The sequence below is a fragment of the Ornithorhynchus anatinus genome, chromosome 11 (genome assembly GCF_004115215.2).
Source record: "Ornithorhynchus anatinus isolate Pmale09 chromosome 11, mOrnAna1.pri.v4, whole genome shotgun sequence".
Classification (NCBI taxonomy): Eukaryota; Metazoa; Chordata; class Mammalia; order Monotremata; family Ornithorhynchidae; genus Ornithorhynchus; species Ornithorhynchus anatinus.
The window spans coordinates 3741270-3760477 of NC_041738.1; the positions used below are offsets into that span (position 1 = coordinate 3741270).

The 19208-nt window shown below is 56.7% G+C and overlaps 1 protein-coding gene across 1 annotated transcript; it reads left to right on the forward strand.

Annotated features, from left to right (window-relative positions):
• The first annotated feature begins 135 nt into the window (after positions 1-135).
• LOC103167706 (pseudouridine-metabolizing bifunctional protein C1861.05-like) lies at positions 136-18739 on the forward strand. The gene is made up of 19 exons (XM_029075891.2): positions 136-176; positions 1043-1251; positions 2203-2317; positions 4367-4541; positions 6450-6561; positions 7362-7468; positions 8308-8434; positions 8916-9036; positions 9428-9513; positions 10527-10666; positions 11442-11501; positions 12080-12146; positions 13018-13112; positions 13941-14069; positions 15047-15161; positions 15379-15516; positions 16373-16542; positions 17001-17089; positions 17532-18739. Exons 2-19 carry the CDS (start codon positions 1167-1169, stop codon positions 17725-17727), a joined length of 2127 nt encoding a protein of 708 aa, XP_028931724.1. The 5' UTR covers positions 136-176; positions 1043-1166; the 3' UTR covers positions 17728-18739.
• Positions 18740-19208: the final 469 nt, after the last annotated feature.

Genomic DNA, 19208 nt, shown 5'->3' on the forward strand with positions numbered 1-19208 from the left:
AGTCCCCAAGGATCGGTGCGGGCCTGGAGAAAGAGAGAAGGGACGGGAGACAGGGATCAAAATGGTTAAAGAAGTTGGAGGTGGGGCCTGCGGTGGAGGAGGTGGTCTGGCCATGGGGAAGTTGGGGCCGAGCCAGCTTCCTTGGCCTGGGAGCCTCAGACCGCCGAGTGGGAAGGGTAAGGAGGGTCTCCGCCTCGGGTCACTCCCGGCCCCTCACGACCTCGCCGGCCGGCCGGGTTGAACACCCCGTTCTCCCCGGGCGGACCCTGGCCGCGGGGCAGCCTTGAGAAGCCCTCCCGCCCGGCCAAAGGGCCAAGAGGCGGCACCCCGACCCCGCCTGGGATCCGCGGGCCGGGGGTAAAGCCCGGCCCGGGTCGGACCAGCCCAGGCAAAGGGGCACACGGGGAGCCGACGGGGGGCACGAGGGTTTGGGGGAGAATAGCGTGGCCCCGAGCCCGAGCGAGACACCGGCCGCCTGCACCCTTCCGGGCCTCGGTTTCCTCACTTGTACGTTCTCCCCCCGGGGATCGTGAGCCCCTGTGGGGCGGGGGCCAGGGCCAACGTGATTGCCTTGGACCTCCCCCAGTGCTCGGCACATAGTCGGCACCTCATCAGTGACCGGCTCCGCCACGTATCTGCTGTGTGACCTTGGGCGAGTCGCTTCACTTCTCTGTGCCTCAGTTACCTCATCTGTCAAATGGGGATTAAAACCGTGAGCCCCACGTGGGACAAACTGATCACCTTGTATCCCCCAGTGCTTAGAACAGTGCTTTGCACATAGTAAGCGCTTAACAAATACCACAATTCATTTTATTTTTATCTGTAAAATGGGATAAAGACTTGTAGGGTAGGGACTGGGTCCAACCTGATTAGCTTTATCTACTCCGGTGCTTAGTAGAGTATTTGACACAGCGTAAGCACTTAAAGGGTGCCCTAAAAATGTGGTAATAGCAATAATGACGACGATAATAATGATGATGAGGATGTTGATAATGAGGTCTGGGCAGGACCACGTTCCATTCACCGTCCCGAACGGCCTTAGGTTGCCACCCCGCTTCGACTCCGGCGGGACGGGGGGCTCTGGACTTCTGGTGCCCAGCGTCCGGGGTCTCCGGCCCGGCTCCGCCGCCCCCAGCCTTCAGCCGCGCAGCCCCTCGGCCCACAGGATGATCGGGACCCCCGCCCGGGTCCTGGGGAGCTGCAGAGCCACCCTGGCTCAGGCTACGACCTCAACGAGAAGCTTGCTGCGGGGTGAGTGGCATCTCCCCACCAAGAGGCCTTCCCCCACTAAGCCCTCTTCTCCCTCCCCCCCGGCCCCCGGCTTCTTCTCCCTTCTGCGTCGGTCTTTTCGCTTGGCTCGGTGACCTTTGGGCATTTGCTATCCGCCCCACCCTCGGCCCCACGGCATTTACGTACATAGCAACAGCGGAAGCCTGCTGATTCCGTAACCCAGAGGTGGATGGATCGAAACCACCCTCTCCTAGTTTTTTTAGGAAGCAGCGTGGCCCAGTGGGTAGAGCCGAGGCCTGGGAGTCCGAAGGACCCGGGTTCTAATCCCAGCTCCGCCGCTTGTCTGCTGCGTCACCTTGTCACTTCACTTCTCTGAGCCTCAGTTACCTCATCTGTAAAAGGGGGATGAAGAGTGTGAGCCCCCTGTGGGACAGGGACCGCGTCTGACCCCATTTGCTCGGATCCACGCCTGTGCTCGGTACGGTGCCGGGCACATAGTAAGCGCGTAACAAATACCACAATTATTATTATTTTTATTTACCTGTAAATTATTAATATTAATGTCCGTCTCCCATCCTAGACTGTAAGCTCCATGTGGGCAGGGAATGTGTCTTCCAACTCTTCCAAGCGTTTAGTATAGTGTTCTGCATACAGTAAACACTAAATAAATACCTTGGATTAATTGAATCTTCAGCTAGTGACACATTTTTCCCCGTGAGGAGGTTGAAGTTCACCCGAGATGAACTTATTGGGGCGCCCCCAACCTCTCCCCGAGGCAATCCGAGCCCCGGCTCAGCCTCCGTGGGGCCGACGGAAGGGTTGACCGGATCATGGGAATGAAGGCGCTGTCCTTCTGGGCTCGGCCTGTCCCCCTGGAGCAAGCCACAGGAAGAGTGGAGGAGAGGGCTCTGCCCAAGGAAGCTTCCAGTCCTGCGGGTGCAGCAGCAAACTTTGCCCTTGGCCGTCTTCCAGGCTTCCACATGCAGGTCCATCCGACGGTCCGGGAAGCCCTGACCCTGGGGAAGCCGGTGGTAGCCCTGGAGAGCGCCATCGTGACCCACGGAATGCCGTATCCCCGGAATCTGAGGTTGGACACCTGGAGAGGCGGGCGGGGGGCAGCGAGAGCCTCAGTGCCACCAATCGTGCAGAAGGCCCTCGGGCTCTGCACATAAAAAGACCCTCCCCACGACGACCACGGCCCCCAGAACACACCCCGGCCCCACTTACCCGATCTTTCAGCTGTCCTCCGGTAGCTGGATGATTCAAGGACGGGGGTGATGATTGGTCCTCGGTTATCCGGATGATCTGCTCTGTCGAGGCCCTGTTTCTTTCAAGCGGGGCAGCTCCTGGAGAAGGTGGGCCAGCCAAGGATTTGGGTTTTCCGGGTTTCCCCCCACGGGGGTGGCCGGGCTGTGTAGACCTGCGCCTCATAGACCAAGGTGGCTATACAGGGAGGAGGAGAAGGAGGAGGAGGAGGAAAGACCGGATGGTTCCCACCCATGATGGAGGCACTCAGCCAGGGGATCTGCCCTTCTGAGGGCGGGGAGGACCGCTGTGAACCGGGGGAGGGGCGACGGAACCCATTCCCCTTGACCTCGGCAGGAGCAGGGGGAGGAGCGGAGAATGGGGTGGGGTGCGGAATTGAGGGCACATTATTGCCCACCCGTCGAAGGGTTTGGTGATACATCTACCCCTGCTCCTTGAGGGGAGGGGAGGGGGTGAAAGATGACCCCCGGGGCCCTGGAGAGAAGAGGTGGATGGGGGGAAGACCCCCTTTCCCTTGCATCGCCCCAAAAGGGAGGAAATCATTCCCGCGGGGGAAGCCGACTTTTGGCCGCCCGTGGGGGTGTGGAGGGGTGAAGGAAGCACCCCCAGATCGCAGTTCGAGGACACCTGGGCCCCACCAATGTTCCCATCATCTCAGAGGACCTGACCCCGATATTTCAGCCAACTCATCCCGTGTGTCGATCAGAGGATCTTTGAACCCTCTTCTATTCAGCTCAATAGGATCTTCCCCCAATTGGTTCAATGGCCTCGTCGTCATCATCATCGTCGTCAGTCATTCAGTGGAGCCGAGAAGCAGCGTGGCGTAGTGGCTAGAGCCCGGGCCCGAGAGTCACCAGGTCGTGGATTCTAATCCCGGCTCCGCCACTTGTCTGCTGCGTGACCTTGGGCGAGTCAGTTCACTTCTCTGGGCCTCAGTTCCCTCATCTGTAAATTGGGGATTAAGACTGTGATCCCTATGTGGGACAGGACTGTGTCCAATACTATTATTTTGTATCTACCCCAGGGCTTAGAACAGAGCCTGGCACATAGTAAGGGCTTAACAAATACCATCATTCTTATTATAATTATTATTATTAATGAATCGATCAATGGGATTTGCTGAGCATCTTCTAAGTGCAGAGCTCTGTACTAAGTGATTGGGAGAGTCCAGCAGAAACAAGGCACGTATTCTCTGACCTCAAGGAGTTTATAATCTAATGGGGGAGACAGATGGCTGGAAAGTACTTACAAGTAGAGGAGCAGGAAGAAGAAGATCTCCCTTTCCATTAATTCTTTCGTTGGTTCGATCGTATTTATTAAGCGCTTACTGTGTGCAGAGCGCTGTACAGACTGTAAACTTGTTGGAAGCAGAGAACGTACCTGCTTATTCTCTCTCCCAAGTTCACCGCACATAGTAAGTGCTCGATAAATACCACTGATGGATTGACTGGTTGATTGAACGAGGATATGATTGTAAATAGCCAGAGTGTGGAAAGAAAGTTCCTTGAATGGGGAAGTAGAGTTTGCCAAGTGGGCTGAGGCTCTGAGTTCAGGGTGGCTCTGAGGCAGGGAGTGCTACTGAATGGTCTTACCCGGAGTGGGGTGGGGGAAGTCAATCGGCGAAGACTTCCTGGAGGAGGTGGGCCCTGAGGAGACTCGGGTGACGGGGACTGCCGTCCGTGCCCGAGGGAGTCGGAAACCTTTTCCGAAAAGAGGACGGTCGGTTGTCCTCGGACCGTGAGCCGGCGGGGCCGGGCGGGGGGCGGTCCGCGTCGAGGCCGGGGCCGGGGGGGCGGCCGAGTGGGGACCCCCACCGCCCCCCCGGCCGTCCTCTCTCCTGCTCCGGCACCACCTCCCGGCCTTCTTCCAGCATGGCCCGAGCCGTCGAGGAGATCGTGAAGACGCACGGGGCCGTGCCGGCCACCGTGGGCGTGCTGGATGGCAGGATCCACGTCGGCCTGAGCCATCCCGAGCTGCGGTCCTTGGCGGAGAGGAAGGGGACGTTCAAAGTGTCCCGCAGGGACCTTCCCTACGTGCTGAGCCAGGTACCCCCAGTTCTGCCCCGGGGTGACCGGCAAGGCGGCGTGGAGATGGGCGGGGGAAACGGGTGGAGGGAGGGGCTGGAGAGGAGCAGGGAAAGGGGGAGAAGAGAAGCAACATGGCCTAGGGGAAAGAGCAGGGGTCTGGGAGTCCGAAGATCTGGGTTCCAATCCTCGTAATATTCCATTTATGAGAAATATTTTATGAAGTCCCTTTCATTCTGATGAAAACATCCTGAACTCAGTCAAATAGTATTGGCTTTAACGTGGTTTCATCGAAACAGCGCTAAATTTTCTTTGAGGATCCTGAGTAGCAAACCTAGCAGTCCTCTAGACTGTAAGCTTGTGTGGGCAGGGAATACGGCTGTTTATTCTTGCACTGTACTCTCCCAAGCGCTTAGTACGGTGCTCTGCACCCAGTAAGCACTCAATAAGCACGATTGAATGAATGAACGAATGAGTGAATGAATCCTGCCTCAGCCACTTGTCAGCTGTGGGACCTTGGGCAAGTCTCGACTTCTCCGTGCCTCAGATTTCTCATCTGTAAAATGGAGATTCAACGTCTGTTCTCCTTCCTAGTTGGACTGGGATAGGGACTGGGTCTGAACTATCTTGTATCTACCTCCGGTGCTCAGTACAGTGTTTACACATAGTAAGCGCTTAACAAATACCGTAATTATTATTATTGTTATTACTGGGGGCTGTCCTGCCCTTCTGTCTCCTTCGGGGACTTCAGTCTTTATCAGGAAGGGGATTTTCCCAAGCTCAGAAAGTGTGAGGAGCTGGTTCAGCTGTTCCAAAGTCCAGGGTCCGAAGGAGGCGGGGGTCTCCAGGGGGGCCAGGGGCTTGCTAGGAGGAAGAAGGCCCCGAGCAGAGCAGACCAGGCTGTAGAGGACTTGTCTTGGGAGCTGGCGGCTCAAGTTCCCTAACTCCTGTTTTTTTTATATTTTTTTATGGTATTTACTAAGTGCTTACTGTGTGTCAAACACTGTTCTGAGCACTGGGGTAGGTCCAAGTTAATTAGGAAGGACACAGTCCCTGCCTTCCCGTGGGGCTCGCGGTCTAAGTCCAGCTGGAGGAATCCTGCAGCTTGAAGCACCCCCTCGGGCGCCTACTGGGTGCCCAGCACGGGAATGGGCACCTAGGAATAACCGTGATATTTGTTAAGCACTTCCTATGTGCGTTGACACTTTCAGGAGCACTGAGGTAGATGCCAGAAGCAGCACGGCTCAGTGGAAAGAGCATAGGCTTGGGAGTCAGAGGTCGTGGGTTCTAATCCCGGCTCCTGCACTCGTCAGCTCTGTGACTTTGGACAAGTCACTTAACTTCTCTGTGCCTCAGTTCCCTCATATATAAAATGGGGATTAAGAGTGTGAGCCCCACGTGGGACAACCTGATTACCTTGTCTCTATCCCAGTGCTTAGAACAGTGCGTGGCATAAAGCGCTTAACAAATGCCATCATCATTATTGTTATTATTATGCAAGCCAATCAAGTTGGGCACAGTCCCTGTTCCACGCGGGCCTCACAGCCTAAGAAGAAGGGAAAAAAGGTATCGAATCCCCACTTTACAGCTGTGGAAACTGAGGCATAGAGAAGACAAGTGACTTCTCCAAGATCACCCCGGCCTGTGCCCTTTCCATCAGGCCACACTTATTGTCTTTGGTCATTTCTGCATACCTATTGCGGGAAGGGCACTGTACTGGGCTCCTACTCCGCTGAGGGTCCTCGATTGGACACCTACTCTGTACTGGGTCCTGGCATGGTACCTACCGTGTGCAGGGCACTGGACTGAACCTCTGCTGAGCGCAGAACTCTAGACGAGGCACCTGGGATCCAGACGACCTCCGGTATCGCGCAGCCGAACAAATGCAGGGCCTCAGTAATGGCCGTCGGTCTGGCTTTCCCGTGGCAGGGCCTGTCCGGGGGCACCACCGTGTCGGCGACCATGATCGTGGCGAAGAAAGCCGGGATCTCCGTGTTTGTGACCGGAGGCATCGGAGGGGTCCATCGAGAGGGAGAGAAGAGTAAGAGATCTGGGGATCCCACAGGCAGCTAGCCGCCTCCCTCCTGCTGGCCTTCGAGACATCTCTACTTGGATGTCCTCCCATCACCTCCATCTTAACATGCTTAACACAGAGCGCCTTAACCTCCCACCCCGTCCTCCCTCTGATTTTCCCATCGCTGTAAGCGGCACCACCACCTTTCCTGTCTCAGAGCTTGGCCTTACCCTTGACTCCTCTCTCTCATTCAACCCGCACGTTCAACCCATCACTAAATCCTGGTGGTTTGACCTTCACAATCTGCCCTCTCCTCTACCTCCAGATCACTACCACGGCAATCCAAACACTTATCCTATCCCTGTACCAGCCTCCTTGCTGACTTCCCCGCCTCCTGTCTCTCCCCACTGAAGTCCAAACTTCCCTCTGCTGTCCGGACCATTTTTCTACAGAAACTTTCAGGCCACCTTTCCCCACTCCTCAAGATCTTCCAGTGGTGGCCCATCCACCTCTGCATCAGACAGAAACTCCTCACCATCGGCTTTAAAGCACTCAATCATCAAGCCCCGTCTTCCTCCTAGACTGTAAATTTTGTTTACGGTCTTACCTGCTGTGTGACCTCGGGCGAGTCACCTTGAGGAAGTCGGACACTGATCGTAAAACCAGCGGGCCCAGAGGCCCTCGGTGCCCCCTCTGTGCTGGGCAGGGGCCCGGTGGCCAGCTGAAGTCCGGCCCGCTGCGGCGGAATCCAACTGGACGAGCCCCCGCCCACCTCCACCCACCCCCGCTGCCGGGGAGGGGTACCCAGGAGTCCCTTGTCCTTGCAGCCCTGGACGTGAGCGCTGACCTGACGGAGCTGGGACGCACGCCCGTGGCTGTCGTTTCCTCCGGCGTCAAGTCGATTCTGGACATCGGCCGGACGCTGGAGTATCTGGTAGGTGGTTCCGGGGCGCGGGAGGGAACGGGGGTCCCTGGCATCCTAACGGCCTGAGGGTCTCCCACGGGCAGGGCTGCCGCTCCAGGGGACTGCGGAGACCACGGCCCCTTGGGAGCACCCCCGATCTTCAAGCGGGGCTCACCCCAACTTCGCTTCTTTGGCCGCAACCCCTCTCTCCAACAGGACTGGGGGGTAGGGCTAGGGCGGACCCCCATGCTACCTTGGTGAGCCCCCCACTTTGGGGGCCTCCAGGGCCTCCAGGGTTCATTCATTCAGTCACCACTACTGCCTGCGGGCCTACTGCGTGCAGGGCATGGGACTGGGTGTCTTCTGTATGTGGGCCACTGCCCTGAGCACTACTAGAGATGTAGCATGGCCTAGTGGAAAGAGCAGAGGCCTGAGAGTCAGAGGACCTGGGTTCGAATCCCGGCTCCGCTGCTTGTCTGCTATGTGACCTTGGGAATATCACTTCTCTTCTCTGTGCCTCGGCGTCCTTATCTGTAAAACGGGGATTAAGACTGTGAGCCCCTTATAGGACAGGAACTGCATCCAACCCGATTATCTTGTAGTTACCCCAGCAGTCAGTATAGTGCCTGGTACATAGTAAGTACTCAACAAATACCACGATTTTTATGATTATCATGATTACTATGGGTGGGGTACTGGCCTGAGCACCTAGTGCATGCAGGGACTGAGCACTTAGTGTGTGCTAGACACTGGACTGGATGCCCACTCACTGACCCTGTCCTTTAGAGGTGATCTTGGAAAGAGGAGAGGACGGTCCTGAATTTTCGGGAAAGGTCACTTGCCTCTTTTCCTCCCTTCCATCGACTCAGGAGACTCAGGGGGTCTGCGTGGCAACTTTTGGGGAGTCCCGGGATTTCCCTGCCTTCTTCTGCCCCCACAGTGGTTTCCAAGCCCCCTACCACGTGCCGAACGAGAAGGAAGCAGCCAAACTCATCGGTGAGTGCCTAGAGACTTCCAACGGTTGCCCAGTCCTCTCTGTATCAAGCAGAAACTCCTGACCATCAGCTTTAATAATAATAATAATAATGTTGGTATTTGTTAAGCGCTTATTGGCTCTCTCCCTCCTACTTATCCTCACGCTCCACTCCCACAACACCTCAGCTCACACTCGTCGTCCCCTTCAAGTGTCTCGTTCTCATCTCTCCCGTGGTCGTCCTTCTGCTCAGATCCTCCCTTCCCCTTCACATGGGGCCGAACACACCTCTCCTCATTTTCAAATCTTTCTGAAACTACATCGCTTCCAGAAAGTCTTCCCCGATTAAACCCTCATCCCCCATCTTTTGGGCCCCTTTGTCTTCTGTCCAGTCAGTTTACTGCCCCAGCCCTTGGGCCGGCCCCAACTGTCCGTCTGTCCTTGCATTCGGGCTCTGGAGCTGGGCCTGGGCAGCGGGGGGTAACTGTCCATCTGTTCTCGCAGCCGGGGCTCTGGAGCTGGGCCTGGGCAGCGGGCTCCTGATCGCAGTGCCCGTCCCTCCAGACCAAGCCGCGTCCGCACAGGAGATCGAAGCAGCCATCCAACAGGCTCTGGGCGAGGCCAGGTGAGATGGACCAGCCTCCGCCTCTTCCCCGTCACTTTCCAGGACGAGAGGACACCGGCCAACCCTAGGGGAGGACGATGGAAGAAGCAGAGAGACAGTGTGGTTTAGTGGAAAGAATGTGGGCCTGAGAGCCGGGGGATCAGGTTTCTAATCCCAACACTGCCATATGACTGCTGCGTGACCTTGGCCAAGTCACTTAACTTCAGTTTTCCCCTCTGTAATGATAATAATAATCATACTAATATTGGTGGTATTTGTTAAGCACTGACTCTGTGCTAAGCACTGTTCTATCCGCTGGAGTAGATAAAATATAATCAGGTCCCACATGGGAGTCACAAAATCGGAGGTAGAACAGGTATTGAATCCTGCCCGCCTGTGCTTTGTTTTGCAGGGTGAATGGGATCGTGGGAAAGGAATTGACACCATTTGTGCTCCAGAGGGTGAATGAGCTGAGCGGTGGAAAGTCCCTTGAATCCAGTATCCTTCCCCCAGAGGTCCCCCAAACCAAGCCAAGGGTGTCTCTGGACAGCAGTGCCCGCCGGCAGGGTTAGCCTGGCAGTTCCAGAGCCCAGAGGGAGTGATTGGACCCTAGACCAAACCTACCTGCCCAATCCAGGAAGTCCTCCTGATTTCCTCACCCTCACAATTCCCAGTCCAATTTAGGAGCCTCTTCTCGATCAATCAGTCCATCGTATTTATTGAGCACTCACTCTGGACAGAGCACTGTACTAAGTGGTTGGGAGAAAACCTTCCCTCTCATTTTGGAAATTCCCATTTGTGTGGGTCACAGGAGAAAGTTCCTGGCGAGTGAGCCCTGTGCCTCTCTCCCAAGAGCTGCACCCCATAGTTAATGATCCCTTTCACGGGGTCCCTGGGTTCTAATCCCGTCTCCATCCCTTGTCTGTTGTGTGACTTTGGGCAAATCACTTCACTTTTCTGGGCCTCGGTTATAGTCTCTAGACTATAAGCTCGTTGTGGACAGGGAATATATCGGTTTATTGTTCTATTGTCCTCTCTCAAGAGCTTAAGACAGTGCTCTGTACACAGTAAGCTCTCAGAAAATACGATTGACTGACTCAGTTACCTCATCTGTCAAATGGGGATTAAGACTGTGAGCCCAATGTGGGACAGGGACTGGTTCCAAAACTGATTATCTTGTGTCTATCCCAGTGCTTAATAGAGTGCCTGGCACATAGTAAATGCTTAACAAATACCATTAAAAAAAAAAAAGAGAGGACAAGCCTGGTGAGTGATGTGTGGGTGTGTGGGTGTGTGTGAGCCCGGCCAGGTTAGATCGCAGAAGCCGGGGAGGAGGTGGACCCCTCTGGGAATCATGCAGTAGAATCCCTGGGTGCTTGGCGTGACTGGCATGATTCAAGCGCTTAGAACAGTGCTTTGCACACAGAAAATGTTCAATAAATACGATTGAATGAATGAATGAATGACTTGGGGGCACAGAGACCGCTCCTTCCTTATCAACCTCCAACCAGACATGGCTCTGATCCAGAATAACGCCAGTGTGGGCAGCCGTATCGCCGTGGCCCTGAGCCAGCTCCGGATGGCACCTGGTGGTGGGAATGACGGCGGCGGGAGGAGGGCGAGGGGGGAGGCCGTACTGCCCGCCCAGCCGGTGAGTACACCCCCAGCCCCTCCACTTCCAGACCACCCACCCCACCGCCCCTGCCAGTTCAGCCTGGGGAGAGACCCAAGTCGGGGCCCAAATGTCCAGGGCAGAATCTCCGGCTGCTGTGCCTTTGTCGGCGGTCCGGGTCCTGCCGACGTGGGCAGTCGAGCCAGCCGGGATCACAGTTTTCCCGCCTCTCTGCCCTCATCTGCTCGAGGAGACCCCTGCCAGGAGGAGTCTGGGAGAGGGGTAGATGTCAGAGGGCAACCAAATGGCATCCCCTGGGCCTGGAAGACTCCAGTCTCCCCCTATACTGATGTCCTCACTCCTTCCTCCCGCTCCTCCTGAGATTGTTCTGCCCCCAACTTCCTCGCAGGGATGGAGGGAAAGAGGCAGGGGTGTTGGGTGGTCTGTGCTGTGTCACTGGGGGAGAGTCACAGATGGAAAGGGGAGAGTCAGGGTGTTGGATGGTCTGTGTCGGGTCACTGGGGAAGTCGGAAATGGAGATGGGAGAATCGAGGGTGTGGGGTGATCCATGCTGGGTCATCGGGGGAGAGTCAGGGTGGTGGATGGTCCACGCTAGATCACTGGGGGAGAGTCAGGGATGGAGAGGGGACAGTCAGGAGCGTGACACTGTCAGAGACCAAGCCCTGAGCCGTTTAGACCGTGGGACTGAGCCGGGGGTTGCCGAAGGTCAGGTGCTCTGGGACCGCGCTGGAGAAGACGAGGGTCCTCAGCACTGGCAGCCACTGACCTTTCCGCGTTGGCTTCTCTCCCATAGGTGGTCGTCGGAGGCACCAACATTGACTTCATAGCGAAGACAAAGAGCGGGACCCTACAGGTACGGGAACCCTTGGCCGGAGACCCTCAAGGCCGAGCGTTTGTGTCTGAGTGGGCTTTGGAAATCTGTTGACTAGGATGGGGTTTGGGAGTTCTGGGGCAGCCTTCCCTCCCTCATGGCCTCCTGTTAGGAGAGATGTCCTCATCCTGCAGCCCCCACCCCTCCCAATCTCGCCCACCTCAAGGGAGCAATGGGCTCTGTGGAAACCCCTGCCTATCTCCCAGAACTGGGGAGCTTCCCCCTTCCTCTTCTTCTGTGTCTGTATGTCTACATCCATCTCCTCTGATAATAGCAATAACTGTGCTATTCGTTAAGCGTTTACTACGTCAATTACTGTTCTAAGCACTGGGGTAGGTACAAGATAATCAGGTCCCACATGGGGTTCACAGTCTAAGTAGGATGGAGAACAGGTATCGAATCCTCATTTTACAGTTGTACCTACTCAGTGCTTAAAACAGTGTTTGACACATAATCACCGCTTCACAAAGACCGTATAAAAAAGCTGCCTCCTCCCCAAGCCTCCTCCCCATCCCTTGTCCACTTCCAAAGTCACTTGTTCCCTCTCTCCTTCCCCACAGGCAGGCGGCCAGACCCTCCCCGGGAAGGTGATCCAGGCCTTCGGGGGCGTTGGATGTAACCTGGCAGGTACCGGGGTGGCGTGGGATTCCCCGGGATGACCAGGTAGAGGTGGGGGGGTTCCCTGAGAGAGGGGTTTCTTCTTTAGGGGAATCTAGAGGGAGAAGCAGTGTGGCCTAGTGGATAGAGCCCGGGCCTGAGCGTCGGAAGAACCCTGATTCTAATCCCGGATCCACCACCTCTCTGCTGTGTGTCCTTGGGTGAGTCCCACGTGAGTGAGTCACTGGGGCCCAGAGATCTCTGTAAAATGAGGATTAAGACCGGGAGTCCCACGTGACAGGAACTGTGTCCAATCTGATAGCTGTGCATCTACCCCAAGAGCTTAGAACAGTGCCTGGTACATAATAAGCATTTGACAAATACCATTAAAAAAAAAAACTCCGTAGGACCCACCTCTATCTGTGGACCTACTTTTATCTGTAGACTGGTCTGTCTCTCTCTGTGCCTGAACTCTGTCTGTGTGTCTCTGTCTGTGTCTCTGTGTGTCTAAGCTTTCTGTGTCCCTGTATGTCTGAGCTCTGTGTCTCCGTGTGTCCGAACTAATAATAATGATGATGGTATTTGTTAAGCGCTTACTATGCGCCGGACACTGTTCTAAACGCTGGGGGAGATACAGGATAATTGGGTTGGACACAGTCCCCGTCCCACCTGGGGCTCGCGGTCGTAATCCCCATTTTGCAGATGAGGGAACCGAGGCACAGAGAAGTTTAGTGATTTGCCCAACTCAGCAGACAAGTGGCAGAGCCGGGATTAGAACCCATGACCTTCCGACTCCCGGGCCCTTGCTCAATCCACTAGGCCACGCTGCTCCTCTAACCGCGTGTGCGTCTCCGTGTGTGGGAGGTCTGTTTGGCTAAGCCCGGTGTCTCCATGCCGGCAGACTGCCTGAGCCGGCTGGGATGGTCTCCTCTGTTCATCTCCGCGCTGGGCAAGGATGCGCTTTCTCGGTCCGTGCTGCGCTACTGTAGCCACATGGTACGTGACCCCGCCCCCGGACCCCCTCCTCCTCTTCCCTTCCCCCCCATCTCACTCATTTATCCTTCCTCCTCCTCCTCCCCCCGCCCTGGGAAGTCTCTCTCCAGCCCTTCCAGACCGAACCCCACCCCTCCGCTTCCCCTCCCGCTCCTCCCCGGCCTGGGCCCACGGGATCTCTCCCCCGCACCCCCTTGGAGGAGGTGGAATGACTCCCTGCCGGAGGCCGGCTGGGGTTCGCGTTTCCGTGGAGACCAGGCTGGGCCTTTCCCTCTGCCCTCCCCTGGGCGTGAAGGTTGGAAAGCAGGGAGGGGGCTCCAGGTGCGGCTACGGGTTGGAACAGGGGTGGTGCAACCATTGAGGTGGCCTTGGGCAGGCCGTCGCTTGCGTCCTGGCACCTCCGGTTTGACGGTCCAACCGGGCACCTCTGGAATTGAAGGTCCACTGCCCTGGTCCCTCTAGATTTGACAGTCCACAGCCCCGGCTCCTTTGGGTTCGACAGTCCGTAGCCCTGACGCCGCGGGGTTTGATGGTCCATAGCCCTGCCATTTCTGGGTTTGGCAGCCGTTAGCCCAAGCACCTCTAAGTTTGAAAATCCATAATCCTGACACCTTTGAGTTTGACGGTCTTACCCAGGAGGGGCCCAGTCCGGGGCCCCGCCCCCGCCCAGAGTAGGGGTCCAGCAAATGCCCTGTACTCGGTACGAATCCAGTCCAGCAGCCTGCATAGAGTAGGCACCCTGCCCCGCACAGGGTAGGTAAGCGCAACGGGTGAGGGGAACGACGAAGGTGGCGTCGCCGATGCCGTCGCTGTCCGTTCTTCCTGCCGCAGGACATGGGAGGGGTGGCCCAGCTGGAGGGGCACAGCACCGCCACTTACTGTGCCGTGGTCTCGGGCAACGGGAAGCTCACCCTCGGCCTCGGAGACATGGACGTCCACGAGCAGATCACCGAGCAGTGGGTGAGTCGGGAGGTCCGAGAGCCCCGAGTCGGACGACTCGGGGGGATCTGCCCCCATTCCCCTCCCGACCAACCTCTCCCCTGACCACACGCCTCTCTCGGGGTCTGCCCGCTTCTGACGGCAGCTCGGGGTCTCCTGCGAATGGAGATTTCACCGTGCGCTCCCTCACACCCAGCTCATCCATGGAAGGGCCATGCTACCACCAAATCCCGGAGAAGTAGCCTGGCCTAGTGGGTAGAGCCCAGGCCTGGGAGTCAGAAGGATCTGGGTTCTAATCCCGCCTCTGCCACTTGTCTGCTGTGTGACTTTGAGCAAGTTGCTTAACTTCTCTGGGCCTCAGTTGCCTCATCTGTAAAATGGAGTTTAAGACTGGGAGTCCCCCAAGGGACAGGCACTGTGTCCAGTCCAATAACCTTGTACCTATTCCAGCACTCGGTATGGTATCTGGCACATAGTGAGCGTTTAACAAATACCACAATTTTTATTACTATTATTATTGTGTGCAGAACACTGTACTAAGTGCTTGGGAGAGTACGATATAACAGAGCTGGTAGCCATGTTCCCTGCCCACAAGGAGCTGATAGTCTAGGACTTAGGTTGAAGCTGGCACACAGATCCTGGCCCTTGAGGGCTCATTTGCCCTGGGTCCAACTCCCCTGGGTCCCTGCTGATGAATCCATTTGATTGCAAACTCCTTGAGGGCAGAGATCCTTCTTTTTTTTTGGTTTTTGTTAAGTGCTTACTACTGCCAGGTACTGTATTAAGCTGGAGTAGATAGAGGTTAATTAGGTTAGATACAGTCAGTCAATCCCTCCTTTATAGACAAGGTAACTGAGGCACAGAGAAGTGAAATGACTTGCCCAAAGTCGCACAGGAGACAAGTGGCAGAGCTGGGATTAGAACCCAGGTTCTTCTGCCTCCCGGGCCCATAGTAGTAGTTTCCCAGTGACCGTGACCCCATCGTTCCCCCACTCCAGGTGTCAACGTTCGAGGACCGCCTGTGCCGGGCCCCGCTCCTCTGCTTCGATGGGAACCTTCCCCTCGCCACCATCCGCTACCTGTGCGACCTGGCCAGGGACCACCGCATCCCCCGTGAGAGACCAGAGCGGCGGAGCGGGTGCAGTGGCGGGGACAGGGGCGGGGGCTCGCTTCCGCACGATGGACAGGCCCCGGGGGGAAGCGGTCCGTCGGACATCTGGATCTCTTCCCCGCGGTCATGAGGTCCAGCCCGGGGGTCCGATGGTAACCGCGGCCCGCTCTCCCCCGGGTCCGGTGGGCCCTCCCGCCGGCTGTCCCTGTGCCCACGCAGTGTGCTTCGAGCCCACGGATGAGAACAAGGCCTCGAAGCCGTTCCTGTCGGACAGCTGGACGGCTCTGACCTACGCCTCTCCCAACCTGCGGGAACTGAGGGCCATCGCCCGGGCGCTCGGGCACCCCGGCCCCGCAGGTGTGTCTTCCCCGGGCGGGAGAAGCTGGCGGTCATCCAGCTGCCCTCCCTCCCTCCCCTCCCCGTCCTCGGGAGTGTCAAGCTGCCCCCCTAAAACCATGTGCCTAATCCCAGTGCTAATGACATCTTTATTAAGCAATTCTCCAGTACTTCGCACAGGGATAGAATCAAGCCAGATAAGTACATAAGGCAGGGTGGGCAGGATGGTCTAATGGCTAGAGCACAGACCTGGGAGTTAGAGGACCTGGGTTCTAATTCCAGCTCTGCCATTTGCCTGCTGTGTGGCCTTGGTCAAGTCTCTTCACTTCTCTGGGCCTCAGTTTCCTCTGCAAAATGGGGGTTCCTTTCCTCCTCCTTAGAAAGTGAGCCCCATGAGGGACAGGGACTACGTCAGATCTGATTGTCTTTTATTTACCTCAATTCATAGCACAGGGCTGGATTCATAGAAAATGCTTAGGAAATATTATCATTATCATTGGTGTTATTATTATCTATCACCTTCCCTATCCCATGCAGGGCTCACGGTCTAAGAGGAAGGGAGAGCAGTTATCTTATCCCCATTTTACAGATGAGGAAACTGAGGCTCAGAGAGGGTAAGCCACTTTAAGCAAATCCACAACCTCGCTTCAAGTCACACAAGAGGCCCACAGCGGAGCTAAGGCTAGAACCCGAGTCTCCCGACCCCCAGCTTTGGGCTCTTGCGGCCGGAAGGGAAAGAGGATCCTGAGGGGGCTGGGTAGGTAGAGGGAATGGGGAGTGGGGGAAGCCCCGTTGAGGGTGGGGGGAGCCCGTAGGGGTCGGAGGTCAGGGAGGGGGCCCCACAGGTTATGGCTCAGCCATTTTCCCTTTTCTAAAGAGTTGCCCCGGGAGCTGGACGCTGTCCTGAGCGTGGCGGGGGATCTGGCCCGGCCCCTGCTGCAGAACCTGCGCTGCGTGGTGGTGACCCTCGGCGAGCACGGCGTCCTTCTGTGTGGCCGCCAGGGCTCGCCGCCGACAGTCTCCCTGGCCCCGGCCCCGCGTGGACCGGTAGGAGTTGGGACTGCCCGAGAGGGATTCTCCCTGGCTCGGGCGGGAGAGGCCCGGAGTGGTGAAGGAGGCTGGGGGGAGTGGAGGCTGGGAGAGGTTGGATCCACAAGCCCAAGTGGAGGTTGTATCCGTGGAGACCGGACCTGAGGAGGCTGGGAATCATGGAGGCTGGCGTCATGGCAGCTGGGGGCCGTGGAGGCTGGGCCCATGGAGGCTGGAAACCATGGAGGTTGGGCCCGTAGAGGCCAAGCCAGTGAGGCGTGCGTGGAGCCAACAACGTAGAAGTTCTAGAAACTGGGAGACACTCCCTATTGCCCCCCTGCTGCTCCCCCAATCAATCACTGCTCTCCAGGACCCGCAAGCACCCTAGTGCCAGGCTCGGGGCTGGAAGCTGGGGTCTGAGCCAACTCCCAGGGCTTTTTCTGCCTCTCTCCATCCCGGCCTCCCTCTCCCCTCAGAGGGCACCCGAGGGACTGTTCGCGACCCACTTCCCGGCCCCCCCGGTCCCGGCCGCCGAGATCGTCAATGAACTGGGAGCCGGAGACAGGTGAGTCCCGTAGACACCCTCGGCCCGGAGACGCCGGGGACTCCCGAGACCCTGCAGCTGTTCTCTGCCCCAGGATCCCAGGCTCCCTTTCCTCTGATCCTCCCTCCGCCCCACTTTTATGATGTTTGTTAAGCGCTCACTGTGTGTCAAACACGGCTCTAAACGCTGGGATAGAGACAAGGAAATCAGGTTGGACACAGTTCCCGTCCCACCTGGGGCCCCCGGTCTTAATCCCCATTTCACAGATGATAGAACTGAGGCCCAGAGAAGTGAAGTGACTTGCCCAAGGTCACAAAGTAGACAAGTGGCATTGCCGGCATTAGAACCCGGGTCCTTCTGACTCCCAGGCCCCAGGCTGTATCCATTAGGCCACGCCGCTTCTCGCAGCCCCTCCTCCTTGTCCGGGGGCTTAGCTCTGTCTCTCTCTCTCCCCCCGGAACAGCTTTCTGGCGGGAATGCTGGCGGGGCTGCTCTCCGGCCTCGGGACGGGCCCCTGCGTGGGCATGGGGATGCTGGCGGCCGGCTTCTCCCTGCGGTCCCCCTGGCCCGTCTCCCCACGGGTCAGCACTGCCACCGTGAACCTGGAGCGGACGAGGTCGGGCCGCTGGCCGGAGCCACGGACCTGGAGGATCGACTAGGCCTACCGTCGCGAGGTGGACGGCCGCCCCACCCGGCCCCCATCCTGATCCTTCCCCGGTGCCTTCCGGCTACCTCAGCCGGGGTCCCGAGAACTGACCGGATCAGGTCGGCCCCTCTGTCTGGGGCAGGCAGAGGCCTCTAGGGGTTGCGGGGGGGGGGGGGGGCTCTCTGTCTCCTCCCAGCTGGATCCTCACCTCCCTCCCACCCCCCAGGCCTCACTGGGTCCCTTCTTGGTGGGCACCCATTTGGCCCAATCGGGGGGATGGGGACAGTTCCCTCGGGACCCTTTTACACTAACTTGAACTCAGCTGTCAGCCCCAGGATGAACAGCTGCTCTTTCCATTCCTTCTCCTTGTTTCCATTCCGTTCTCTCCTCCTCCATTTCTTCTTGCCCGGGCTTCCCTTCGGATCCTCCCTCCTCCTGCCATCTCTAGCTTCACTGTCTCCATCAGAGACCCACGAGCCAGATCCCGGAAGGGTCTGACCGAGGAGAGAGTCGCCCTGTGCTTCCTACAGTCCAGGCATCTCCACCCCTCACTGACAGCTGCCCAACTCATTTCCATCTTGTGGTCCACTCTGAACTCCAAATCTTCTTCCACCCCTTATTTTATTTTAGAGATCGCCATTGAACTCGAATTTTCTCTGTTGGCTTCCCCAGTGGATCAGAGTCTCATCCATATGTCCATCAGATGTCCACCCGGTTGTCCAAGGAGCTGGTCACCTTGTCCGGTTGGCTGGCACCTCTCCACTTTGTGATTCTTTTACCGAGTAAAAGGGCCAGGTTGACCATTTTATATTATGTTGTAGGCACTTTGAAAGTAAGGATTATGACTCTTACTTCGTACCTACCAACTCTCTTGCTATACCAAGTGCTCTGCACTCGATAAATATGCTTGATCGATTAATTAAGGTTTTAAAAAATCAAAAAGCCTCTGCACTTTTCAGCTTTGTTTATTAAATTTCTCCACCCCCAGTGGGATAAAGGCAGGGGGCAACCCTTATTTTATTCTCTTCTGAGTTGAAATTTTTAAAATGGCTTCACCGGTTGCGCCTCCCTCCTTTTCCGACGTTACCTCTAACAGGCTGGGCTGTTTCTCTGAACTCGTCTTTGGGAAATGTAGTTAGTGTCTGTTTTTGGTGTTCTTTCCGATGATTGCATTTTAGTTTTCCCCTTTGATTCTTCCAGTTCCATATCACCCTTAGTGGAAATTTCTGGGTCTGCCAATATGAAATAGCTGTGGCACTTGTTGGGCACTTACTCGGTACCAAGCACTGTATTAAGCGTTGACATAGATACAATATAAATAGACCAGAAACAGTCACTGTCCCATATGGAGTTCACAGTCTAAGGAGAAGGGAGAACTTGAATTTAATCCCCACTTTACAGATAAGGAAACCGAGGCCCAGAAAAACTAAGTAACAAGGTCATCCAGGGTGGACTCCAGATTAGATCCAGGTCTCCTGACTCCAGGGCCCCAGA